This window comes from Aricia agestis, chromosome 4, assembly GCF_905147365.1.
Source record: "Aricia agestis chromosome 4, ilAriAges1.1, whole genome shotgun sequence".
Lineage (NCBI taxonomy): Eukaryota > Metazoa > Arthropoda > Insecta > Lepidoptera > Lycaenidae > Aricia > Aricia agestis.
The window spans coordinates 20612082-20638476 of record NC_056409.1 but is presented as its reverse complement, the minus strand read 5'-3'; the positions used below and the strand labels follow the sequence as shown (position 1 = coordinate 20638476).

Genomic DNA, 26395 nt, shown 5'->3' with positions numbered 1-26395 from the left:
TATTTATTAAATTCCAGGTGAACCATGTGAGTCGGTGCCGTGTCCTAACAACGTGACGGGAATGGCGGCAATCGCGTGCGCTGGGCCCAGCGGCAGCGGAGGCGGCGGCTCGCCCCCAGTGCCCGCCGCGGCGGCCGCCACCACCGCCGGCCATCACAGCCCGTACGACCTGCGCCGCAAGTCGCCGCCGGCGTACCACGAGCCCGGCCCGTCTGGAGCCTGCTCGCTGCCAGCACGGAAGAGGCCTAGAACGTAAGTTGTTCTACCAAAGAGTTGTACTAAGAGTAAGGACTTTAGTATAAAGTTTGGTATCTACAATAGGCTGTTGTGTCCTCAGATATAACATAAACTTGGGTCTAACCTCACATCTGTATTGCATTTTAGTTAAGTTTTGTTACAAATTGTTAGCAATGACAATTTTTGGCTTCAAAACCTTAGAAAAAAGGAACAGGCACTCAATCACTGTTCTGAGTTTTTGTCTTTTTTATATTTTATAAAATAAAGTGCGGCTCACAATTACTTTTTTAGTGTTTCTTTCATAAATATCCTGCTTGTAGGAAAGTAACAGATAGACAAAAGAAATCTGTCAATATTTCTTTCACATTCCTTCTGTGGTCATGTTAAGCCTACATCATGCTTATGAATTACTAGGAAATTACTGTGAACAATATTTAAAAAAAACATGCTAAAGTTTTAAAAATGAAAAGTTATAAACTTTTAGTACCTAATACCACATAATAAATCATCATATAATTATTGTTTAACTGATTCGTTGCGATGTCTTATTTTGCTAACTTCTAATAGTCTAAGCGATAAGTTGAGAATGGCGAAATATAGAGATAAGGGTCATAAAAATACTTGCGATAGCTCATTAGATTCGGGAAGACGTCTAGAAAAATGTATCGGAAGCGTGTATTAGCACACAAAAAATTGCAAAAGTTATAAGTAAACTAGCTGTTGCCCGCGACTTCGTCCGCGTGGACTTCAGTTTATAGCGCGCGATGTCAACAAAATTGGTGTCAAAAGCTTTCATAAAAAAACCCTGGTACCTCTTAAATCAAAACAGCTGTGCAGTGTGCACATAATATTTTATTTTTTAAAATTAAACTTTATATTTTATGCCAAATTTTAAAGCTTATTTAGCCTCCCAATTACACAACTTTACCCATAAACTATTTATCATTGATAGGTTTAAGGTTATTACAACAAAGTGCAGAAAATTTATTTTTTTCGATTCTTTATTGCACCTTTTCAAAAAAAAATATTGCCTAAGGCACTTCAAAGAGTAAGAATGGGGATTGTCCATTTTTTTTAAATTTTGCTCATTACAAAAACATTTCGAGGAATAAGGTCAGTGATCGTTTTTCTGTATATAAACGAAAAAAATACCCATTAGTTACTTATATTTTTGAACAAATACGTTTAACCTTTGTTTGACCTTCAATGGCGTTAAATTAGCAATAAATTCGACCAACATTACGTTTCGAACTTTTTTTAAGCTTCTCGTATCAGCTTTCACACAATGAGAACTTGCATTTGACGAACCAGCCATTATAAATAAGATTGAACGGAAATTTATAACATATGCAGAGTCAATTGGCGGCCGGTGATGACGTCAGAGCGAAACTTTAAAAATTTATTGAGAAAAAACTAGCCAATGAATTTCAAAATTATTTAATTTATATTCTTAAAATACCCTATTTTAACGAAAAAAAATATAAAAAGTACATGTGATTTTTTTTGGACAATGCCCATTATTATTTAATACTTTTTTGTTCATTATAAATTATTATTGTTTTTACCCTGGAAGTCGGTTTTAATTTTTTGTTAAAAATAATAATAAAATACAGTTATGCTAAACCTTTTTAACTTATTTTGCATTTTCTAATGATTTGCTTGATGAGGCAAAATTAAATGTCAGCATTACAACAATTGAACAATAAAAAGTACCTTTTAAATTACTAAAATTAGTAAAAACTGCACAGCTGTGTACGTCTTTTTGTCGCATTGTTATCCAGATTGCGGGCTAGGATAACTTATCCTAGCCCGCAATAAATTCGACTTTCGGCATCATGCACACAGAACTTTCTAAGAAATTAGTCCTTTTGTTTACGAATTGAGATTGATTGCATGTGTAGGTTTTTTTAGAATTTAGTAACTAAATAATAATAAGGAGTCATGGATTATTAATATCTATTCGTTATCATAATATTCTCAGTTATAGTTACATAAACTTTCAAACTGTAAATACGGTTAGTAAAAGAAAATCACTGTATAATGACGAAAAAGTATTGATTTTTCTTCTCCCCATTTAACAACAACTCCATATAACGTCATAAAATGCACGGTCCCTTCAGTGTCGTTATATAGAGTTTACACTGTATATAAAACTCTGGAACTCAATTAGAAAGCCATGAAATAAATGCCATCTACAAGATAGGTAAAAATACAAGTGACAGCCGTCCTATTGTAGTATCCTTTACTACATTATGGAAAAAAGACTTGTATGGAAAAATAAAGCAAATCTTCAACAGGCATCTACATAAAAGAAGATTATCCAAAAGAAATACTGGAAACTCGAAAACAGTTGAAAGAAAAATTAGAAAAAGAATGAGAAAAAGGAAATTTTGCTTTTATTAAATATGACAAATGACAAACTAATTGTCAAAAACCCAGCAAATACCAAAACAAGAGATAAACGAAAGAGGGCAGAATCTGGCTCACCCAACTCAGCCACCCAGAAAAAAATTAATACAAATGATGACTTAACACCATCAACCTCCAGAGACCAGAAAAAAAACGTCGCCAAACCTAATATGTTGCACTACATAGAAAAGGGTCGACCAACTCTCAGCCCAAAAAACCTGTAACGACCACCGGCAACCAAACACAACATACAACCAAAATAGCAACTATCACAAAATCAACTAAAGAAATTTACACCCGGTCACTGTGGGGAAAGAAGACCACGACCCTCCAGTAAACAATGTAACAGAATTACAAAATGAAAATTACATCCTGAGCTACCAAAGAGCAAAAAAATCCCCTAGAAGTATAGAAAATATAGAACCATTCAACAAAAATGAAACTCTGCATTACATATTTTTACCTTAAACACTGGAACGATACGAACAGAAGACAGCTTAAAAGAACTGGAATATGATCTAGCTAAAATAAAGTGGGACATCTTGGGTATTAGTGAGATGAGAAGAGAATGAGAGGGAATTGAAGAACGCTCTGAATATATAATGTACCATCATGGCAACTCTAGCTTTAATGGTGTGGGTTTCCTGGTGAAGTCCAAGTACAAAAACACAATCCTAAACTTCACGGGAATCTCAGACCGCCTGGCAATACTGCGCATGCAAATCCCTAATAACAAAAAAGAACTAGTATATTATGCTCCCACCCAGCAAGCTAGATCTAGTGAAATAGATGAAGTCTACAATGTTTTATCAGCGGAAGCAAAGAAAATATGCAGAAACCAACCTTATTATCATGGGCGACTTCAATGCGCAAATCGGCTCAAAACAGGCAGGTGAAGATCACGTAATAGGCAGATTTGGGCATGGCAAGCGGAGCATTAACGGTCACAAACTTGTCGACTTTCTATTAGAAAATAACTTGACACTACTTAACTCCGTCTTCAAGAATAAACACAAAAATAAATGGACATGGATATCACCGGATAGGAGAACTAAAAACGAGATCGACTTTATACTTTCCAACATTCCTAAACAATTCGCAGATACAGGTATAATACAAAATCTTAATTTTAATACCAACCATGGTCAGAGGCTATCTGAACATACCCCATTCAAAGAAGAGTAGAAAAACCTATACTAGTAGAAAAACTCTCATCTCTGGCAAACAAGCACACTCAGTATCAAAAAATATTAAACAACTCATAGAAGTAGCTAACTCAGACCAACCACTTATAACAAAATATAACGAAATAGAGACAAAACTGAAACAAATACCTAACACACACAAAGGTTGTGGACAATTTAGCAAACTTAGTGACAAAACAACTAACCTTTTAGAAGAAAGAAAAAAACTTATTTTAGAAAAGAACTTTTTAAACAGACCTAAAATAGCTCTGCTTAGTAAAGAAATAAAGGAAAACATGAGACATGACAGAAAAATTCACAGACTTAGAACTTTAGAAGAACATATAATAAAAACAGGAGGGACTAAAAAAGCCCTAAAAATGCTAAACGAGAAAGGTAAATAATAGATCCCTAAGTTTAAAAAGGAGCAAAGGATCGTTAGTAATCATAAAGATATCCTAGCTACTAACTATTATAAAAACCTTTACTCAAGCAACACATCTGACGATAATACTAGCATGCAAGAAATCAGTTATCAATCTCATAGCGACTCTATTCCTTTAATACTCCCAGCCGAGCTGAGAAAAGCAATAAACTCCCAAAAAGTAGACACTTCTCCAGGCCCAGATCAAATTTTAAATCACCTGCTGAAAGCTACTGTGGAAGACTAACACCAGTCCTTACAACTATCTTTAATGAAATCTTAAGTACAGGACAGATACCGAAGCAATGGGGAGAGTCGCATATAATACTGATTCATAAAAAAGGCTCAAAAGATGACATTGGGAATTATAGGCCAATAAGTCTGTCATCAAACATATACAAAATATTCACAAAAATCTTATTGGAACGCTGATACTAACACTAGACGAAAAACAACCTATAGAACAGGCTGGCTTCAGGAAGCATTTTAGCATGATTGATCATATACATACTGTGAAACAAGTCATTCAAAAATATAATGAGTTTAATTAGCCATTATGCATATGTTTCATAGACTACTCTAAAGCTTTCGACAGCCTTAACCATAACAGTATTTGGCTAACTCTGAAACAACAAGGAATGGCAGGAGCGTACATTAGTATCATACAACAAACATACAGCACCAGCACAAGCAAAATCAAGTTGGAAAGAACAGGCGACAAATTCCCTATACAACGAGGTGTAAAACAACGTGATCCACATTCTCCTAAGCTATTTACAGCTGTCCTAGAAAAAGTATTTCAAAAACTAAAGTGGAAACAGTTCGGTCTAAATATTAATGGCTCTCTTCTAAATCATCTGTGATTCGCTTTAGTACGATCAAATTAATAAAATCAGCGGAAATATTTCGTGTAGTTTTGAAAATCGCTACAGTTATTCCTTGTGATATCCAGATGAACATGTCAAAAGTCCTCAAGGGTGGGGGGTGAGCTAAGAGTGTAGGGGGGGGTCAAAGGACCCTTTTTTTAGGTTTTTGCTCATAAGTAAAAAACCTGCACAAATAGCATTACGGTTACTTCTAGGAAAATTTTCTACATAAAATTTCCTCTAAATTATGTCCTATAAATTTTTTTGTACGGTCGATACTTTAGGAACTACAGGGGGGGTCAAATTCCTCAAAAGTGCGAATCTCGAAAATAACACGCATCGAACGTCCGAGACTAAGAAAACAACTTATTCTGATTCAAATACCTGCTATTCACAGATAATTATTATTTGTCCTAGCTGCTATTATTACAAAACGTTAGACTAGTCACCATGGAATTAGGAAGTACTATACAGCTGGAAGGCTTACTTCATCATTTTGAAATATTAAAATGAACCTTACTTCCATGTGCTAAAGTATTATTTTTATTAACTAATATCTCCTTATAGTAGCGAGCACGAGCGAGAAATCGATTTTCTTGGTTTGTCCCTTTCGCACAATTGCCATGTAAAATATACGATAATACATTGGTAGTAAATTGAAAAAAGCATTTTTCGTAGAAAACGATAAAATAAGGCATAAATATTATATAAACGACATGTTTTAATACTGCGCTTTCCTGCTTCAGTTTAATATTATTTAATTTCAATAATTGTTATTAAACTGAGCTTCTCAGTTGTGCGATTTTCTTTTAAAATGTCTTAAGATTTACACATAGGCAAGAAGCATGGTTACACTAGTTTGAAAGGGACAGACCAAGATTAATGACCTCTCGCTCGTCGCATGCTTAATGCACAGTAAGCTTTCCAGCTGTACGAAGTTCTTACTAATTCCATGCTAGTCACTCTTTCCACACGTTTTGTATGTGTGCCTAATATCGAAGAGCTACGAGCGATAGGGACGACGCTATACGTAAGCAGTGCAAATGCTTCTCTTTCCTTTCTTACCTGGCGCGACACAACTTCAGCTATTTACAGGAAAGGCAAAGTGTCAGTTGTTAAGCTATTTGATCAAAAACCAAAAATCAAGGATATTGCCGCCATCTTCTACAATCCAACATCAACATCTGAAGAAATAGCAGAGTCAGGAGAAAGGATGTTTTTGACGATGTATCGTGCAGCCACTGATCAGCTTGATCTTAACAGACATCGATACTCAGTTTTTGTCAAATCCAGCACCAAATCCAAACCAGATCTTTCCTCTCTCCCACCTACAAAAGGATCAGCAAAATTTCACTCATTCCGAGTGTTCCACCAAGTACAAGAGTGGTTAGGTAACGCACTGCCTCCTGAAATGTGGGGATGGAAGCGAGGAGCTGATGGAAACCTCGAGCCTGTTACCACTCATGATCCTCCAGCTCCTGACACCGTGCTGAAGTCAATATTTTGTCGCTGCAAAAGTGATTGCACTGGTAATTGTGGATGCCGAAAAGCTGGTATCACGTGCAGTCTAGTATGCAACGGCTGCTTGGGTTCGTGTACAAATGGCGTACCTGTAGATTTGGTAGATATAGAAGGTGAAGATGATGATGATGTAGTAGAAGAAAATTATTGATTTAATTAAGACTGTCTAATTTTTATTTTCTAGTTTTGAATACATTTTGAAAACATACCAATTTTATTTTATTTATAAAACCGTCTCATTTTTTATACCTATATAAAGTTGAACACTCTGTAACTTCTAAAGTATCGACCATACAAAAAAAATTATAGGATCAAATTTAAAGGAAATTTTATGTAGAATGTTTTCCTAGAAGTAACCGTTACGCTATTTGTGCAGGTTTTAGACTTATGAGCTAAAATCTAAAAAAAGGGTCCTTTGACCCCCCCCTACACCTTTAGCTCACCCCCCACCCTTGGGGATTTTCGATATGTTTATCTGGATATCTCAAGGAATAACTGTAGCGATTTTCAAAACTACACGAATTATTTCCGCTGATCGTCCATTTTCGGCTTAATTTTCTTAGGCTACTTATGATATTGTTATATTTGAAAAAGACCCTGACAAATTGCAATTCATGCTGAGCGATCTAACAGCCGCCAGCAAAAACGTAGGCTTAGAATTGAACTCCAGTAAAATCAAGGTGATGACAAACTCTGCAAATCAAGACATAACATTCAATGACTACAAACTAGAATATGACAAAACTATACTTACCTTGGACTTATTCGTAGCCTTGGACAGATAATTTCCTTCGAGGACCAAAAGACCAAAAAAATAGAAAAACGAATAGCACATGGTTGGAACAAATTTTGGTCACTAAAAGAGATTCTTAAAAGCAAAGACCTAAGTTTAATACATGTGTCCTCCCCTGTCTAACTTATGGCTCTGAGACATGGTCCTTTTCAAAAACGCTTAGAGAAAAACTAGCAAAATGCCAGAGAACCATGGAGCGCAGCATGATAGGGTGCAAACTGCAAGACCGATAGCTTAGCCTAACAATCAGGATGAAAACTAAAGTAGTCGACATCCTCAGACGAATAGATATGCTAAAATGGAGATGGGCAGGTCACACTGTATGATGCAAACAAAGTAAATGGAGTCAGAGAGTCATCATGTGGTATCCAAAAGATGGCAAAAGGACAAGAGGTCGACCCGCCATGAGATGGGAAGACAAAATTAAACTTACTGCTGGACCCTACTGGACAAGAGTAGCACAGGATAGAAAATACTGGAAAGAGCTGAAGGAGGCCTTTGCCAACAGGCACACCGAATTAAGAGACTATATTATATAACAAGAAAATCCTTATAACACTGAAAAACAGATAATTTGGAAAAAAAGGCTAAATAATAATAATAATGATTTGCTTGATTATGAGGTGTTAAATTAATTCTAATTTCTAAAAATCTTAGTGTAAGTACTTACATACGGTTTTGCTCGATCAAGCAATCACGTAGAGTAAAAACCACGGCTCGGGCTTTCGTCCACACATTCAGCATTGCTCGATAGTTTTACTCCAGTTCGAAGGAAATTAGCTACGAATAATAAAAACTAAGGAAGAGACTGTGTCAAAAAATTTGTCAAGCCGGCTCGATTCGAGCCTTCAAACTGCCTCGATTCGAGCCTTCGAGCTGTGAGTTTTGCGGTCCACACGGTGGTTTTTGCTCGATTGCGAGTAAAACTATCGAGCAAAACCGTATGTGAGTACTTAGCATTATTTTGGTTTTCCTCGTAAAAATGTCCACTATTATACTATGGAAATGAAATATTGGCAAGGATTAAATAGATATTTACAAAAAAAATAAAATTATTATTAATAGTGTCATTATTTATTTTTAATAATTACGGCAAAAAAGAAAGTACAATCCCGAGACATAAATTGAAACTCAATGCGACGATGACGAAGTGATTGAACAGAATTTGCAAAGATTCAAAAATATAGATTTTTTGGATTATGTAAGAGGTTGACAGTATTTTATTAGCACCTTAGAAGTTAATTGATACACTTTTCAATAATTAGTGTAAGTATATTAATACCCTATTCTGAATTCTGTTTGTGGTATAACACAATAATAATTTTTTATCATAATATGACGCTTCATTACAAAATAAACGCAACTTTCAAAAAGGTTGGTGGGCCCTATTCTATAAAAAATCTTACAATATCTAGAAACGGCTACGAGTTTAATAAACGTAAAAAATGAAGATACTTTGATGCAAAAACTTTCTTAAAGCTTAATTGAAGGTTTATCTATAAGTTATCATTGATTTTAAAATGACACACATCCGTGCCACACGCAAAAAAGTGATGGCACTGAAACGTGCCAAACGTGCCATCCGCAACGAATTGGTTAAAAGGACATTCTTACATAACACAATCAGACACTGTTAGCAGTAATTAAAATTTAAGTACTATTGCAATTGACCTCTGCTTATCTTACTCATTATGAGTATTAAACACTGTTTAAACTTTTTGCACTAGTAAATGTACTATTTGGCTTGTTTGTTATTTGTAATTAAACTTTTGTGATATTATTATGTATATTTTAAAACTCAATTAAAATGGCAAGATGTTTGGAAAAGACCTAGTGCTTATGTTTTCTCTATTACTCAAGCTCAAAATAATAATTTGTATGAAATATGCATGTTAAACGTCAAAATGGCACCACAACTTTGCTTGTGGCTTCACTCTTAGGGCAGCATTTATTTTATGGTAACCTGTATTAAGGGCCTTAGGTCTCTAGTGCGCCACGGGTACATGACAACATTTATGCAAACATTTTGTATTATAATTGCCTAATGAGTTAGGTGACATTTCAAAATTTCCCTCGTGGCTACTGTAGCCGGCGACGTCGCTTTGGCGTAAGTAATCGTCTCTGTCTTTGCGTCGTCAGTGTATCACTTATTTTGACATGGGTACCTATAACTATTCTTATCCCCCCCTCTCAAATTTCACATCCCCACCCCGCCCATTTCAGGCAGCGAGCTTGGCAGCTATAATGAGCTATGACAGTGTTTCCCAACATTTTTCAGCCCCAAACCCCTAGGAAGTCAGTCAAAAGGAGTCAAGAACTCAAGCAAATCATTATGAGATGACACTGCGGACCCCCAAACATATGCTTGCAGAGTGCAGACATCTAGGGGCCCACACGACAGGTTGGGAAACACTATGGTACTAAAATTCACCTTCGGTGTTTCAGGTCGCTGTCACAGGGCGTGGACGTGTGCAATGTGTCGCAGTACCTGCAGTACGAGTTGCCCGACGAGGTGCTGCTGTGCATCCTGTCGCACCTCACCGAGCGTGACCTGTGCCGCGTCGCGCAGGTCTGCAAGCGGTTCAACACCATCGCCAATGACACTGAGTTGTGGTGAGTGTCACATGTTGACCATCACCTGTAAACACTGATAAAACAGATGAAATGAGCTTTCCTGAGGGAGAAAATTGGGACTGTTTTGGTTTAGTTGTAGGACTTGTAGGTAGGATTCTTATGTTTTAAGTGGTACATTTAAAAGTTAAGAAACCCATATTATCTATAGACAGCTGGCATTTTGTCAGGATTATCATACAAAACATTCATTCAAAATTTATTATGTCCTTAAAATTTATATATTTTAGACTTAGATAAAAATATTTTAGACTTAGATAAAAATGAATATTAAATGTATTTGACCTTATAGCTTGCTTTAGGAGTTGAGACCACTAAAACCCTGATTTCTTAGTCTCAATGTCAACATAATCTGAAAATACTTAGTTTTATGTGTCGCTATGATCCATTCACAAACCATACATTTTTCATATCAACAGGAAAAGGTTATACCAGTCGGTGTTCGAGTATGACACGCCGCTGATGCACCCCGCGCCGTGCCAGTTCGAGTTCGTGGTCTCCGACGACTGCGACGCCGACAACCCGTGGAAGGAGAGCTTCCGTCAGCTCTACTACGGCATCCACGTGCGTCCCAACCACCGCCCCAAGAAGGACTCGCGGATCAAACACTTTAATACTATAAGGGTATGTAAAATTTAAGCAGATTAAGGAAAGCAAAGCAGGAGGTAATAAGTTCATAGGCTTACTTATAAAATAGAAGTGATATTGCTTTAGTTGTATGATATGTTGCACAAGTCATTAGCCGTGTACTGAACAAGCGAAGGCAAATTCTCGGTCGGTCCAGACGTGCCTCGCCCGAGGCCAACGTACATGCTGCCTCGCCCGAGCGTGCCGTGGCCCGAGCCTCGCGAGACTAGGCTGCTCGCTTGGTAGCATATAGCAGTACACGGCTATTTCACAGACAAAGAGAGTTACTGGGAATATTCTATCCACTGTGTGATGTGGGTAGATTTATTAGTGCGATAAATATTTGCACATATTAATGATTGAATAAAAGAAAGAAACAGATTATATAATATTTTATCCACATGCAGGCGGCTCTCGAGTACGTGGAGGAGCGGGGCGGGGCCGGGGGCGGGACGGCGTGCACGTGCGGGCCGGCTGCGTGCGCGTGCCGTAGGGCCGCCGCGCCGCACGCGCACGCCGCGCCCGCACTCGTGTTCGTGCACGCCGGACTGTACCAGGAGGAGTGCCTCGCTATTGAAACAGATGTGCAGCTCATTGGTATGTGCAAGCAGTTTTTGAAATATTATAAGTGCCACACATATTTTAATGATGAAGACATTTAATGATGATTAAACTTCAATTTAATGAAGAGTTTTACAGATTAAATGTATGGTGCTTGTATCAAAATCTTCATTTAATTACAGTTAAGTAATTAACTTTCATCTCGAGCTCGCCAGTAAGACATTTAAATGTGATTTTTAAATGTAGAGACAACTTTATCGACAAATTAAAAGTTACCTATATATCATGATAAAAAACTTAATTTTTTAATATGTAAAAAAACTTGGAAATATTATTAAGATGGCCTACTCTTCTCAATCTGGATTATCTCAAACAATCTCACGCATACAAGAACGAGAGAGATAACATGTCATAACTAAGAACTCAATCCTTGACCACAAACCTACACTAATCTCACAAGACACGTCATGTGGGCCTATCTTTAATATTGCTAATGACGTCATCATTCCCAGGTTGCGGGTCGGGCAATGTCGCGGAGAGCGTGGTTCTAGAACGCGAGGCGGAGTCGACGCTGACTTTTGGCGAGGGAGCGAACCGCGCGTACGCCGGTCACATGACGCTCAAGTTCTCGCCCGACGCGACAAGCACCATGCAACACCACAAACACTACTGCCTCGAGGTGGCCGACAACTGCTCGCCGACTGTCGATCACTGCATCATACGCAGCGCGAGTGTCGGTAAGTTTAGCGTGATTATAATATTTTTGTGAACATGTGTGGAGGTACAAGTAACGATAGATTAATTGACAAAATAAGTATATATTTATCGCATGCAGGGTTTCAACTTTCATGTTTTAATTATCGCTACAATTAGACAATTAAAATATTACTTAGTTAAGTTATTTGATATACAGTTGTCGTTTGTATGAATAATTTGCCACACAATTTATAAACTACCCATGTTACATATCTTTTTACGAAATTGACCCAGAGCCCAGAGTAAAAGTAACTAAAACAGCAATGCATGTAGTGCCGAAGATTCGTTGGCAAGAGCATAGCAATGAATCTCTTTCACTAGAATTTCCTTTTCTTAATATACTTCAATAATCTCAGTGGGTGCGGCCGTGTGCGTGAGCGGCGCGGGCGCCAACCCGGTGATAAAGCACTGCGACATTAGCGACTGCGAGAACGTCGGCCTGTACGTGACTGACTACGCGCAGGGGGCCTACCAGGACAACGAGATATCGCGGAACGCGCTCGCCGGGATATGGGTGAAGAACTTCGCCAACCCCATCATGCGACGGAACCACATACACCACGGACGCGACGTCGGCATATTCACGTTTGAGAATGGTTTGGTTAGTACTGTGGAGTCTAATGTTGTCATCAGTCAATTGATTGTATGTTGATATATGTGTTGTATTGAGTTTAAAAGATAAAATTATGTTCGAAGGTGAGACCGCACTAAGCGCCTTTACACTTATGACTTATTTACCGATTGTATAGTTTGTATATTATAGTTAAGTTGCCACTGTTGTATCTGATAAAACTAAGCAAATACACCACACTGAAGTAGTTTTAGAGGTGATATCAGATATGTATTTAACCAGCGAAAGATGTTCAGTATTCTAACATAATCAACTAAATGGCTGTCTCATAAAAAAATATTCTTTTTACAAACAAAAATAATGTACACAAGCTTTGACACTAACTTCATACCACTGTGTAGGGATACTTCGAGGCGAACGACATACACAACAACAGGATCGCCGGGTTCGAGGTGAAGGCCGGCGCCAACCCCACCGTGGTGCACTGCGAGATACACCACGGCCAGACCGGCGGCATATACGTGCACGAGTCGGGCCTCGGACAGTTCATAGACAATAAGGTAATATGATTTACTTTTTATTAATTCTGATTGAATTTAGACTAGTAATACTAAAATTAAAGTTAATCGCTGATGATATATTTTACGGCGGTTCCCAATATTTGATCTATCTCTGGTTTGGCCCTACTAGAGATAGGAATAGCTCAAATTAGACATTAGAGACATATAATTTATGTCAATTGTGAGCTATTACTATCTCTAGTAGGGCAAAACCAGAGATAGATCAAATATTGGGAACGGCCGTTAGTCTAGGACTAACTTTAACCTACATCTGCGGTAGTTGCTAAATGAGCAAAATTATGATACGGTGCAGATAGGGGATTACAAAAGACTAACAGGGATGTAAGATCAAACTCAGTTTGTTAAACCTCGATTGGTCATATCACATGTGGGGGTTTTCGAAAGTCTGAAGTTTGCGAAAACGTGGAATCAAATCTTTAAATGAATCCTAGCAACACCGTTTTTTGGATAGCTTCATAAAAAATAATTAACGAGCTCGCGTGCAAAAGTAGCTTGTTACTCTTTATAAAGTTATGTGAAATCACGCTTACTTTGTGTGCGTTCGATTTTATGATTGTGATTGTCCACTGTAAGCTATGATAAATTCGTTTTTACTCTTTAGATACACTCAAACAATTTCGCCGGAGTTTGGATCACGTCGAACAGCAATCCCACTATACGCAGGAACGAGATATACAACGGCCACCAGGGCGGTGTGTATATATTCGGCGAGGGCCGCGGACTCATCGAGCACAATAACATCTATGGGAACGCGCTGGCTGGTATACAGGTGCGTTTTGGATCATTAGAATAAACGTCATTCTGTTTGTCTTTAAACATAGAAGTACTTTAAGTTTTAACGTTTTTGAAATATAAAAGATTTACAAAAAACTTCTTGTTCCTTCGGCGACGATTAAAGCTCAAACCACAAAATATTACAATTGATAAAATTATTTACTTGAAAAAGAGCATAAAAAAAATTGGTATTGCATACGTTAAAAGGTAGCCATAAAAAAATTGCACAAATTGTTTTGCTAATTTCATACTAACAATCGAGAGAGAGAGAGAGAGAGAGAGAGGTTTACTCATGATATTTTTTTTTGTAGATCCGCACAAACAGCGACCCCATAGTGCGGCACAACAAGATCCACCACGGTCAGCACGGCGGCATCTACGTGCACGAGAAGGGGCAGGGCCTGATCGAGGAGAACGAGGTGTACGCCAACACGCTCGCCGGCGTGTGGATCACCACCGGCTCCACGCCCGTGCTGCGCCGCAACCGCATACACTCGGGCAAGCAGGTGCGTTCAGTTGTCAGCTGCCTTAGAGCCAGTCCACACGGCGCGTTGCGTTGTTTTACATACAAATAACCAAGGTGTTCACACGGCGCTGCGTCGTCGCAACGCACACATGACGGACAGCAGCCCCCGTGACGAAGCGGGAAGGGGTGTTGACGTTAGGGAGACATTAGATTATCATATATATTGGATCCGAGATCATTATATTGGATAATGTAATATAGACATATGATTCATTTCTTCCTTGATCATAGATTTTTGACATTTGCTGAGAGATTGGATCCAATACGGTCATAGAAATAGGTGTTGCCAGTTATTTAATATAAAAAAGAGTTTTTAATTTCTTGTTCGTTAATATGTTTCAAATAATGTAATGTAATTATTTTTCTAATTATATATTTGGATAATCTTGCTGAAATAACAAAAAACAAGCCATATTAAAAATGACGATGTCTTTTGACAAATCGAATTCTCTGAGATCTAGTAACCCCGACGTCAATACCTGTCAGCGTTAGCGCTCTCCATTGGCTATTGAAACCACATATGACGTTAAATAGGATCAATGAAATATGATAATGTAATATGCAGATATGATCAAATGATCATATGTATTGGATCCTATATATGATCATAGAAATGATCCAATATAAATGATAATGTAATACCCACCCTAAGACTGCTTCGTAATAACTCTGCGTTGACGCAACGCCCGTGTGGCCGGCTATGTGTCAAACGGCAGCGCTGCGTCGACGCAACGCGCCGTGAGGACAGGCTCTTACTCTCGACAGAATCAGAATCGAATCAGCTCGATCTCAGCAGCGTTTGCTACTTCCGTCTTAATTATATGCATGATCGTGCTGCGGCTCAATTTGGAACTAATTCGATCTCAACGGCTTTTTCCACTCCCGCCAGCTGTACTCGCGCATGATCGTGCTACGAATTTTGGACTTATCAGACTCGTAAATCTAAATCGTATCAGTTTTGGTGGTAAGGCTGCAGGTGTAATGTCCTGTCTGTCTCAATGTCTGACGACGCAACTCATCACTCAAAAGGTTTAAACGTCTAAGGCCGCGTCCCCATCAGACACGCGCCGTCACCGTGTTACGGCACGACGCCGCCACCGTGTCACGGTGCCGCGTACGGTTGCGCCGACCCGTGTCCCTATTCAGTCGATATTTGCGCTCGAACGAAAGTGCTTCTCTGGATGTGGATAGCTTAGGGTTGCCTTATCGCCAATAAACACTGCGCAGAATATTAGAAATTACATTCCCATTTCCAGGTTGGCGTATACTTCTACGACAACGGTCACGGGAAGCTCGAAGACAACGACATATTCAACCACCTGTACTCCGGCGTCCAGATCCGCACCGGCTCCAACCCCGTCATCCGGGGCAACAAGATCTGGGGCGGGCAGAACGGCGGGGTCCTCGTGTACAACGGAGGCCTAGGGCTCCTGGAGCAGAACGAGATATTCGATAACGCCATGGCGGGCGTGTGGATCAAGACTGACTCAAATCCCACACTCAAGCGGAATAAAATTTTTGACGGGCGCGACGGTGGCATTTGTATTTTTAATGGAGGAAAGGTGAGTTGAAACTATCGATAAGAATATTGTTGTTTTAAAGTGGAATTGACGCACCAAACTAACATTATTTTTTGTAGGTCTGTAGACTAATGCCTCTGCATTAAAGTCCAAATTTTAATGCTTAAGATGTACAAGCCTATGCTTGTGTGTTATCAATGCCTTGAATGTCCTTTTTGTTGCTCTGACAAAAATAAAGATCTTTTTATAAATGATTCTTCATAATAATTGTTATTTCAGGGTGTGTTAGAAGAGAACGATATATTTCGCAACGCGCAGGCGGGCGTGTTGATATCGACGCAGAGTCATCCAGTATTACGGCGCAACCGCATCTTCGACGGTCTGGCCGCCGGTGTAGAAATAACTAATAATGCTACGGCTACGTTAGAACAGAATCAAATTTTTAATAATAGGTTTGGAGGTGGGTACTATTACATATTTACTTCTTATACAATCAACATTTGAAAATTCTCTAGGCATGTTGTATTCCCTCACTACGATTACTCGTTTGCGGAGAACTTAATAAAATCTTAACTGTTTTCTTGTAACATTTGCAAAATATATTATCCTTAACCTTTTAATCCCCAAGCGGCCGGATCCGGCCGCCACAGATTATACTGCAGCCATTCCGTCTACACCCAAGCGGCCGGATGTGGCCGCGCTCTTTCGTTCGATTGAATTACGTATTTCGTTGACTTAGAGACTACTTTTGTATGAAGAAGTTTGGTTAGTTATGATCTACGATAAATTTGCCACATTCTGAATGCAAAATATTATACAATCTGTGGTCGACGAATATTTGTCAGTCATTTGAAAATCGTGAATTTTTCGTGTGTGTTCTGCCATGTTGTGTTGTTTGTTTGATATTATTGATGGATTTAACGAATGTAAGTAGTAAAATAGTTTAATTTATTAATTATAATTTATAAATAGTTTTAGATAATCATTTGAAAGAAATACTTACATCGTAATAACTTCTAGTTTACACGAGAAAATTTGGTTGTTATTTATGTGATTTGAACGCGATTTGTTTAATATTTTTGTAAATAATTGACGTTAAAAGCGTATATTATCGTGTACAAAACGATTTAGATCCTAGTAATAGTATATAATAGTATCGTTTTAGTAAAATAATCAAGATAAAAATTACCTATTTATAACGGCTTTTTGCCGGCCGCGGCCATTTTGAACTTTATTTGTATTGCACTAAGGACGAAGTTTGCTTGTGTATAATACCAAAACCGGTTTTTATTACTCTTATCTCTTATCTGTTTATTGATAACAAGTTAAGTTGTTTCAAAGAATTGTTTACATAAACAGTTTGTATAGCTCTGTGTTATTGAGATTATAATAATGTATTAATATATTTGTTGCGAAATAGTTAGAAACATAGATTTCAAAGTTTACAGTGATGAGACAAATATCACATCTGACTAAATACTATATTATGATGGCTTGATAGATAGAAAATTTAACATATATTATAATATTTTTCACACAAACATAAAATATGGATTAGATGTAAGGTTATTACATTATTTGTACAAAGAGGGTAGGCCGAGCGCCATTTTTTTTTTGCAAACCACGTACCCTACATTTTTGCAAAGATTTTGGCACTTACTGAAGGGTTAAAATTTAAAAACTTGTTTGCTTTTCAGGCTTATGTTTAGCGTCAGGAGTGACGCCTTTATTGAGGTGCAACAAAATATTCAACAATCAAGATGCGGTGGAAAAGGCGGTGAACGGAGGACAATGCCTCTACAAAATATCCTCATATACCTCGTTTCCAATGCATGATTTTTATAGGTATAGTATTGTTTATTCAATTAATACAATTAGTTTTCTATATAAAATTTTTAAGCGAAATGTTTATATTATGCTACATAAACCTTTGTAGGTATCTTTTAAAATCTATCGACAATGTTTTCCTTTTAGGTGCCAGACATGTAACACAACAGACCGAAATGCCATATGTGTCAATTGTATCAAAACGTGCCATTCGGGGCACGACGTAGAATTTATACGACATGACAGGTAAGGTGCCTTCAATACTTAGTGCCCAATATACAGTCCCACTTTCTCTGCTTGCAGCCAATTAAAAGGACAATATATGCGATATCCAACTTACGTTTCTGGGGTCAAATCTTCAATAAACTGGTGTAAATAGAATACGGTAATTTCCAGATTCTTCTGCGACTGCGGCGCGGGCACGCTGTCCAACCAGTGCCAGCTGCAGGGCGAGCCGACGCAGGACACCGACACGCTGTACGACTCCGCCGCCCCCATGGAGTCCCACACGCTCATGGTCAACTGAGCGCCCCGCCCCCCACGCCCCGCCCCGCCGCAAACCGCCCGCCTGCCGCCCCGCGCCCCGTGTGATAGCGGTGTACATAGCGAGGGTAGGGGGCGCGCGCGGCAGACGGCCCCCCCACAGTCTAGTCTATCGGTCGAGCGAGATGCACGGACTAGAAACTGGACTGGACTCCACTAGTCTCTCCGCCTTATTATTTATTATGGTCCGTCGTAGCTCGCGCGGGAAAGGTTATATGCAGCTGCATATTTGTTATGTATACGCGAGAGGATTAGAGCTACGACGGACGATACGTTTTCTCAAAAATTAATTCGAACGTCGATGACTAAAAATTGTATATTGCTGCTAAATGTATTATTATATTGAATCTGAATCGATCGTTAAGATATTTAAATGTTTAGGGTACGATTTTTTCGCCGACTAAATTAAATTAAACGTTTCGATCGTAGCGGGGCCCCCGCCAGTCCCTAGTCGGTTCATCTCCACTCATTATTTTACGTTTCGGTTAAGGCTGTCAATAAATTTTCGTACTGCCGGCCCGCGGGGATACTCTACACACCCGCGGCTCCGCCCCCTTCTAGATAAGCAATTATTTTTATTATCTAAAACTCGGCTACGAAAGTCGCCGGGAACTATTTCGCACATGACTTACTCTATCGATATATCTCTATAGCGGTTCGTGTAAAGACTGCATTATCGCGTATACATTAATTAGGGGCATTATGTTTCGGTACTTAACTGTGTATCCCATGTAGAATCGTGCATTCCCAGGACGCTACAGGTCGACGGCGGTCGAGTCCGAGTGGGCCTCTACGCGTGCACCGTGTAGGCGCGTGCTCCGTGAGCGCAGCGAGCGCGATTTGCGTCTCACCGGCCCGGCGATTCACGCGGAAAGTATTTTAGTTGTCGCCTCGCAACTGCGATTGTCAGGTCGGCTACGTGTAATATAAAATATTATAGGTAACGTTTTTATATATTTGACATTAAAGATATCCATTTTATAGTTGAGCATTTATAAGTTTGGCTCTCCTGACGATGGGTTGTCCGTTTTAGTTAATAAAGATATTTGTATTGGAGGTAGGTCCGCAGCGGAGTGCGGCGTCGCCATCGGAGGAGCCCCGCCTGGTCGGCGCGCCCTCCGCGACTTGTAAATATTTATGTCACACAATAATCGAAAAGGTAGTCGTAACTGATGTATTTGTATCATTATATTTTTATTATTGATCACAATATGTATGTTAAATGATGAATGTACGTACGTAAAGCTAGGTAGGTGCGTCGCGCCGTCCGCGCGCCCGCGTCCGTATCGTGTATTATAGAAATAAAACGAAGTACGTATTCGAAAAAAGATCTTAGGTACAATTGATATTTTATTATTATATTGTTAATTTAAATGTGGTATTGATATCGATCGACAAGCAATTTTAGGGAACCGGGAGGCCGCTCCGAGCGGCCGGAGTGCTCGTAGTGGTAAGTTAGCCGGTAAGCTGTAATGAAACTAAATTACTCAGTAATCACTATTCGCGAGGTACATTGTTAAATCGTCTCAATAGCACAGTATGTTCCGAGAAGCTTTTTTTATAATCCTCAATCTGTGATCATTGCTAATTGTGTAAGAGAATATTTAAGTTCACCGCAGATGGCAGTACGTATCCTATACGATATACGAATACATCAAAATTGTCGCGTATGCATTCTAATATTATTGTGAAAAATATTTATTGAATTTAATTATCAGTATGTTCTTAATTTATTAAAATTATTCTGGATATTTTGTTTATACCTGAAAGTAAATGAAACTGTAAAATCCGTGATATACATCATATAACATTTACATTTGAATTTTATTTCAATCCCTTTTCTCCGTATTCTATTATTTACACTATATCATTTGATATTTTGCAATGAACTTGAAACTTAAAGTTTCTTACTATTTGCTTTTAACATTAAAGGTACAATTCCGTGCATCGCGACAGTCGTAACCTGCGCGCAACCTACGACTGTCGTCGGCCGCTCGCGACAATAGTCATGAAAATGTATGGCACCGTTTCTAACTTTGACAGACGCGCGCGGCCGATGAATTGTATGCACGGAATTGTACCTTAAGGCTGCCTTCACACTAGCGTTTGTCCAGCGTAGGCGATCGATGAACATATGGGCAGCGCAGACGCTGCGACAACGCGGCGCTTACGTCGCTGCTTCTCTACTAAAACAATCAGTACGCTGCGCTAGCGCCGCGTGTGCGCGACGTATACCCCGCGTTAGGGCCGGGACACATAAACACGACACGACGTCGTGACCGTGACTCGTATCGTACCACGACGTGAAACGACGCCGCGTCGTGGTACGACACGATGTCGTATATCGTGTTTTTGTGTCCCGGCCCTTACTGCGGTGTCATATTGTGACGCACGCGTTGATTCTTTTTTTCGTAGACAAGTGCTCTAGCCCCTAAGTAATGCGGCGTAAAATGAGTTCAACAACAGAAAGTACTCTTGACATCGAAATGATTGTCATGTACAATCATTTCGATCGCAGTAACGCGGCGTATACGTCGCGCCCACGCGGCGCTAGCGCAGCGTACTAATTGTTCCAGTAGAGAAGCGGCGACAACGCGAGGTACGCGCCGCGTTATCGCGGCGTCTGCGCTGCGCATACGTTCATCGAACGCCTACGCTGGACACACGCTAGTGTAAAGGCAACCTAACCCAACGTGTTATTTAAGTGTAGCCTTACGAGAAAATGAAACGCCCATAAATTGTAAAAATACTAATATTTTATTTAAAACCTATCATACATAAGTACTAAATGCCAGCAAATGGAACTGTTGTACAATTACATTAGTTGTTTGTGCCGTGGAGATCGTCTTCTAGGGGAGATGTGCACCGCTCTCATGGGGGTCGCCACTTTTTTCATATCACTAGACATGGGTGTCCGCAAATTCCTGGGGGTACATAATGTCTTCTTCAAGGCTGGAATTTGAGGTGTTCTCATCAATGTCGGATTGTATTGCGGTGAAGTCACTTTCTTTGGTGGTGGCGTCGTCTTCTTAATTGGCCGCTGGTTGTCAAAAACGTTCCTTCTATTTCTCGCATGGATGTCTACTTTACTTGGTTCTGTTCTGTCCCGGTACATCGGATGCAATTTCGTTTCGCTGTGCGTGTACGCGGATGGTTTGGCATGAGCTGGAAACTTCGGCGACTTACTCTGGTGTTGAGCTCTCGGCTTCCTGGCGAATCCTAAACTATCAGACTTATTGTAATCGGAAGACTTGTCGGAGCTCGACTCGAAAAGCTTAGCCTTCGCGAGGACGGAGCCGGCGTTCTGTCGCAGCTTGTTGACGGACGGTCGGCCGGTCTGTCCGCAGTTTCCCACCTCGCCAGTTTTTTCCATGAAGAACGCGGCGGCGTTTCTCCACTTCTGTTGCGAGCCTGCAGCACCGTTCTGGCTGGGCTGGTGCTGTTTGTTCTGCGACGTGCTTCTTCCCTCCGTCGTGGAATTGGAAGCGTTCATTGAACTCTCCGATTCACTTTCGTTCCAACTGTGGTTCGACGTTATATTCAATGACCTGCGAGCGGGCCTGCTTATCGTATTATTCAAGTTGTAATCTGACGCCAAACTGATACGCTTTCTTAACTGGTATTTTTGACTAGAATCTGAAACATTCATAGAAGAGTTTTCAGACATGGAGCTGTTGTTCCATTGATTTCCGGGGCTCCGTCTGCGCGCGTAGTCGGGTTTGGCCGTGCGCGTTCGCTCCCGTCGCTGCAGGCCGACGTAGGGGTAGAAGCGGTCATTGTTCCCCTGCGCATGCGAAGATATATTCCAGGATTTGTGTCGCACAATTTTCGTCAAGTTCTCCTTGGATCTTCGCCGGATGGTGCCGATCTTTCTGGCGGACGGCGATCGTATGATTTTGGCCTGCTCTTTCGGTCTGATCTGGAGTTCCCTGCTGAGGCGGCGCGCCAGGTGCTCGGAGCTGGGGCAGTTGAGCATCGCCACCTCCTCTAGGGTCTGCTCGTACACATTCTGTACCTGCTGCAGAGGCTGCACCCGGTTGTCCACGTCGGTGAACTCTCGCGATAGTCTGTTCTCTATGGCCGACACTCTGCTCTTAATCTCCTCATACTCCTGCTTGGATATCCTCACGTAATCCTTGTTCACTCTCTTCATCTCCGGCGACAGGTCTATTGTGTCGTGGGCGCTGAACAGATTTTCAGTAGACGTCAACAGGTCTTCACTGCTTATGCTCGTTTCTGAGTTTTTGTTTGAAATTAATTCTGAGTTGACATTTGGTGTGCTTCTTACATCCATCATACTTAACCTCAGCCTTTTTCGCTCAGTCACGGAACCACTGTAAAATTAGGCTACATTAATATGTTAAAAACAAATATAGTCAAAAACATAATAAAAAGTTTGCGAGACTACATACATTTTCATTGGTGTGAAAGACAGCTCTTTTTGAGGAAGACTTTGTTTTATTTCTTTCCTGAAATAAACAACATTAATCATTATACTGATTAGTGATTAGCAATCTACATAGAACATCCTGTTATTGATTCCTACTTACATAAGGAAAAGTAAAAGAGCAAAATCTGGAAGCTGTTCAATATTAACCTCATAGCTGTAATATTTCAGCATAAGGCTGCGTTTCCGCCAGAGATGAGCTAAGCTGCTTTGCGAGGAATGTGTTTTACAAGAACCAATAGAATTGTTGCACTGAATGTGGCCAGGCAAATGAATGTTTCTGTTAGTTCTTAAAAATTATCTGGTGGAAATGAAGCCTAACCAAAAGAACTTACTTTGCTTTTGTAGAAAGTCCATCATAGTCAAATTTTCTTTTAGCGGCAGATTTGCTAAGGACTGGCGTCTTGCGGTTTTCCAGGACTGTTGCTGGTGTATTAACATTGCCTGAGACCATTTTGCGTAAACCACTGAGCATCCCTGAAAAGTCGCAATAAGATATTATGTCTAATACAGTACACTGCTAACTATAGTATTTAGAATAGAATAGAAATCATTTATTTGCAGAAATAAGGTACAATATGATGTTATAGTTAGGTGTTAAAGTTCTCTTATTTTGCCTTTGGGTGGCGTGCAAATTTTATACAGTCTTTCAATCTTATACTTTATCTAATACTTATACATAAACAGCTATGTCATATAATTTATCTACTCATCTTATTATATTTTCTTATATCCTTTTTTTAATAAATAATAATTATAAATAATTTCTACAAGTCAATTTGTGTTTTTTCTAACATAAACGATCTTAATTTTAGTCAACGAATATTATTACATCATTTACCTATTCAGAATAAATCTACTGTGTAATAAAATAACTTTTGGGTGATTTTTTTTATATGTGCAAGAATCTTTAACCATTATACTTCAATTTATGTAATCACTAATCTCCATGGCCACTCAATGACCACTTCATTATTCTCTTATCTATACGTCATATTTTAGTCCTAGAAATTACTTACTGTTTAGTGAGCCACTTCTCCTCTTTTTTCGTCTCGACAAACACACATCAGAATCATCATCCAACTTGGTCATTAGCTCCTCTGTAAGGTGACCAATATGTTCTGCATTTTCTATGAATATCTGAAAAATGTTATGACAATTTCAAAATAACAGTAGTATAATTATGAATTTATAATGTTATGGGTGGTAAAAAACTTTAGATTCATTTAGATTTTAGGCTAATAACAGAGTTGTAAGAGAAATTGTAGTATTCTGATCATTGACATGCCTGTTATAATGCTAGTGTCACTACAAGCTTTTAATTTTTTTTTTTATGAAATAAGGGGGCAAACGAGCAAACGGGTCACCTGATGGAAAGCAACTTCCGTCGCCCATGGCCACTCGGAGCATCAGAAGAGCTGCAGGTGCGTTGCCGGCCTTTCAAGAGGGAATAGGGTAATAGGGATGGGAAGGGAAGGGAATAGAGGAGGGTAGGGAAGGGAATGGGATTGGGCCTCCGGTAAACTCACTCACTCGGCGAAACACAGCGCAAGCGCTGTTTCACGCCGGTTTTCTGTGAGAACGTGGTATTTCTCCGGTCGAGCCGGCCCATTCGTACCGAAGCATGGCTCTCCCACGTATAATAACTTAACCACTTTAATATAATAATAACCACTTTAATGCTGGAGCTTGATGGCTTGACTAAGAAATATGCATATGCACTAAAGTCGCTTTGCACACGACAGGACAGGGCGGGCAGGTCGATTTCGCCGCAAAAGATAGCACAAAGGGAATCCTATATCACCAACGCACACAGAGGGCAAAAAGACTGCGCCGCAGGTGTCCGGCGGGCACTGGCGGCGCATATCCGCGGCTGCCCGCCGTGGATCACACAAACCAGTTTACATGCAGTAACGGAGACGGCGGCGCAAGGAGGCTAGCTCTATTCTCTCCGCTAGAACGAATGTCCTGAACTGACTGCCTCCACCCGTCGTGTGCTTTGTGTACGCGACGAGGGCGCCCGCAAACATTGACAGGTAGACGCGGTCTTTATTGCTTTGTGGACAAAAAGCCCGCCCCGCCCCGTCGTCTGCAAAATGCTTAAAAAAATTATCATCACATTGAAAATGTAACAAAATATGCATAAATTATACCTTAACAAGGGCCACATGATGCTCCAACCTCTGTGCAGAGGAAGCAACAGGCAATGGCATAATACTTGGGGCTAATACTATTGCAAGATTTGAAGAATCCATCAGATTGTCTTTGTGTTTTGATGCAATGAAGTGTAACAACTGAAATATAATAATAATAATAAAGCCTTTTATTCTGAACTTAAAGCTTTTTCCTTACTGTACTTACTCAATAGTTTAAACACTGATTAGTAACTGATATAACTGAAATATTACATAATATTATTTATAAACTTAAATGTTTATCTAATAAAAATTTGTCTTAAAAACATGTCAACTCCAAATAAAAGCCAATGTTTTGACCTACATTGTACTAAGATGTAAATGATGGAAATATCAAGTCTACCTAAGCAACTAAGCAAAAAGATAAAACATAAAGACGCTTGTATACCTCCATTATGTAATGCAGAAGATGAACATGTAACACAGGTAAAAGTAACAGTGTATGAAGTATAGATTTTAATTCATTTTCACCAGCTGTTACCCTACACCGTAAAAGGAGGTCTTGCACTTCTGCACTTATCAATGGCTCCGGCAAACACCGTAAGTACAGTTTTAACACACTCGCAACATCTATTGGATGGTGTCCTTCAGAAACACATCCACCAGCATCCAGCAACCGCTAAAAAATCAACAGATATGTAAACATCTTCGTTACTTGAATCTAACATAAATGCTACATTAAACTGCATAGGTTTTTACCTTGATGTCCTTTTGGCGCGCTTGTGAGCCAGCTTTACGAAACAACCCCTCTACGTGTGCATTAGCTCTCAGTACTGAAGACATTTCACTGACGACCATTGGAACACTCAGAGTGCTCCCACAGCAAATCACACTACATATTGGCACCTTCCCGAGAGGAGCGCCGAACACTGTCTTATGATCCTACACATAAATAAATCACTTATTAGTATTCCTAAAAGAAATAATATGGTGCAAAAATGTTCGATGGCTTACCTTCACATTCTTTAGAATAATCTTTTTGAGACGATGCTTTAATCCTGCTTTTTTCAATTCTCCAACTATAATTGATTGTAATTTTGCATGATTAATACCGTCAGATATTAGCATTTCGCAAATTTTCAGAATAATATCAATTCAATTCCATAAATTTATTCAAAACTTCAGTTTCGTTAAATTTTAACGTTCCGTTACAGAAACCAAAATAATGAACTGTCATATTAGTCATTACTATGTCATATGCGCAAAATCGCGTCTTTCTTGTACGTGCTTAATTTATTTCAAATAATTATTAATTTTAATCATAATATTTTCGCATTCTAAAATAATAATTGTGAATAAACGTAATCATTAAACGATATATTTTATAAATTCAAAAATTTTTGATAATGTGAAATGAAACGTTGTTTACGCTGCTTTAAGGCACCCATTCACTGCTGGACTG

The 26395-nt window shown here is 39.4% G+C and overlaps 2 protein-coding genes across 3 annotated transcripts in view; one reads left to right on the top strand and one right to left on the bottom strand.

The window, feature by feature from the left end:
• Window positions 1-24042, top strand: part of LOC121726506 (F-box only protein 11) — a 28997-nt gene extending 4955 nt beyond the window's left edge. Inside the window, exons 2-16 of one of the 2 annotated variants that reach the window (XR_006035546.1) lie at window positions 18-252; window positions 9880-10047; window positions 10485-10689; window positions 11100-11289; window positions 11766-11990; window positions 12366-12610; window positions 12982-13140; window positions 13763-13930; window positions 14247-14441; window positions 15718-16023; window positions 16261-16441; window positions 17679-17826; window positions 17956-18054; window positions 18205-19147; window positions 24029-24042. Coding sequence is in view for 1 of the 2 variants with exons in the window: in XM_042113893.1 (XP_041969827.1) it covers window positions 18-252; window positions 9880-10047; window positions 10485-10689; window positions 11100-11289; window positions 11766-11990; window positions 12366-12610; window positions 12982-13140; window positions 13763-13930; window positions 14247-14441; window positions 15718-16023; window positions 16261-16441; window positions 17679-17826; window positions 17956-18054; window positions 18205-18334 (2654 nt within the window). In the remaining variant the exon portion in view is untranslated. Of the gene's footprint in view, window positions 1-17; window positions 253-9879; window positions 10048-10484; window positions 10690-11099; window positions 11290-11765; window positions 11991-12365; window positions 12611-12981; window positions 13141-13762; window positions 13931-14246; window positions 14442-15717; window positions 16024-16260; window positions 16442-17678; window positions 17827-17955; window positions 18055-18204; window positions 20166-24028 lie in introns of those variants that run through there. The other variant, XM_042113893.1, reaches the window with a different exon arrangement.
• Window positions 21090-26137, bottom strand: LOC121726507. Its single transcript, XM_042113894.1, has 8 exons — window positions 25948-26137; window positions 25693-25875; window positions 25382-25612; window positions 24952-25092; window positions 23818-23938; window positions 23134-23275; window positions 22764-22820; window positions 21090-22685 (listed from the first exon to the last, which is right to left on the bottom strand). Exons 1-8 carry the CDS (start codon window positions 26059-26061, stop codon window positions 21167-21169), a joined length of 2508 nt encoding a protein of 835 aa, XP_041969828.1. The 5' UTR covers window positions 26062-26137; the 3' UTR covers window positions 21090-21166.
• Between the last annotated feature and the right edge of the window lie 258 nt (window positions 26138-26395).

What these genes read in the sequence shown, in the direction of transcription:
- LOC121726507 (XM_042113894.1), bottom strand. Translation starts at nt 26,061, where the DNA reads ATGCTAATATCTGACGGTATTAATCATGCAAAATTACAATCAATTATA. An exon ending in TTATTCTAAAGAATGTGAAG is followed by an intron (nt 25,876 to 25,947) that starts GTAAGCCATCGA and finishes ATTTATGTGTAG; the next exon opens with GATCATAAGACAGTGTTCGG. An exon ending in GAGAAGTGGCTCACTAAACA is followed by an intron (nt 23,276 to 23,817) that starts GTAAGTAATTTC and finishes GCGACTTTTCAG; the next exon opens with GGATGCTCAGTGGTTTACGC.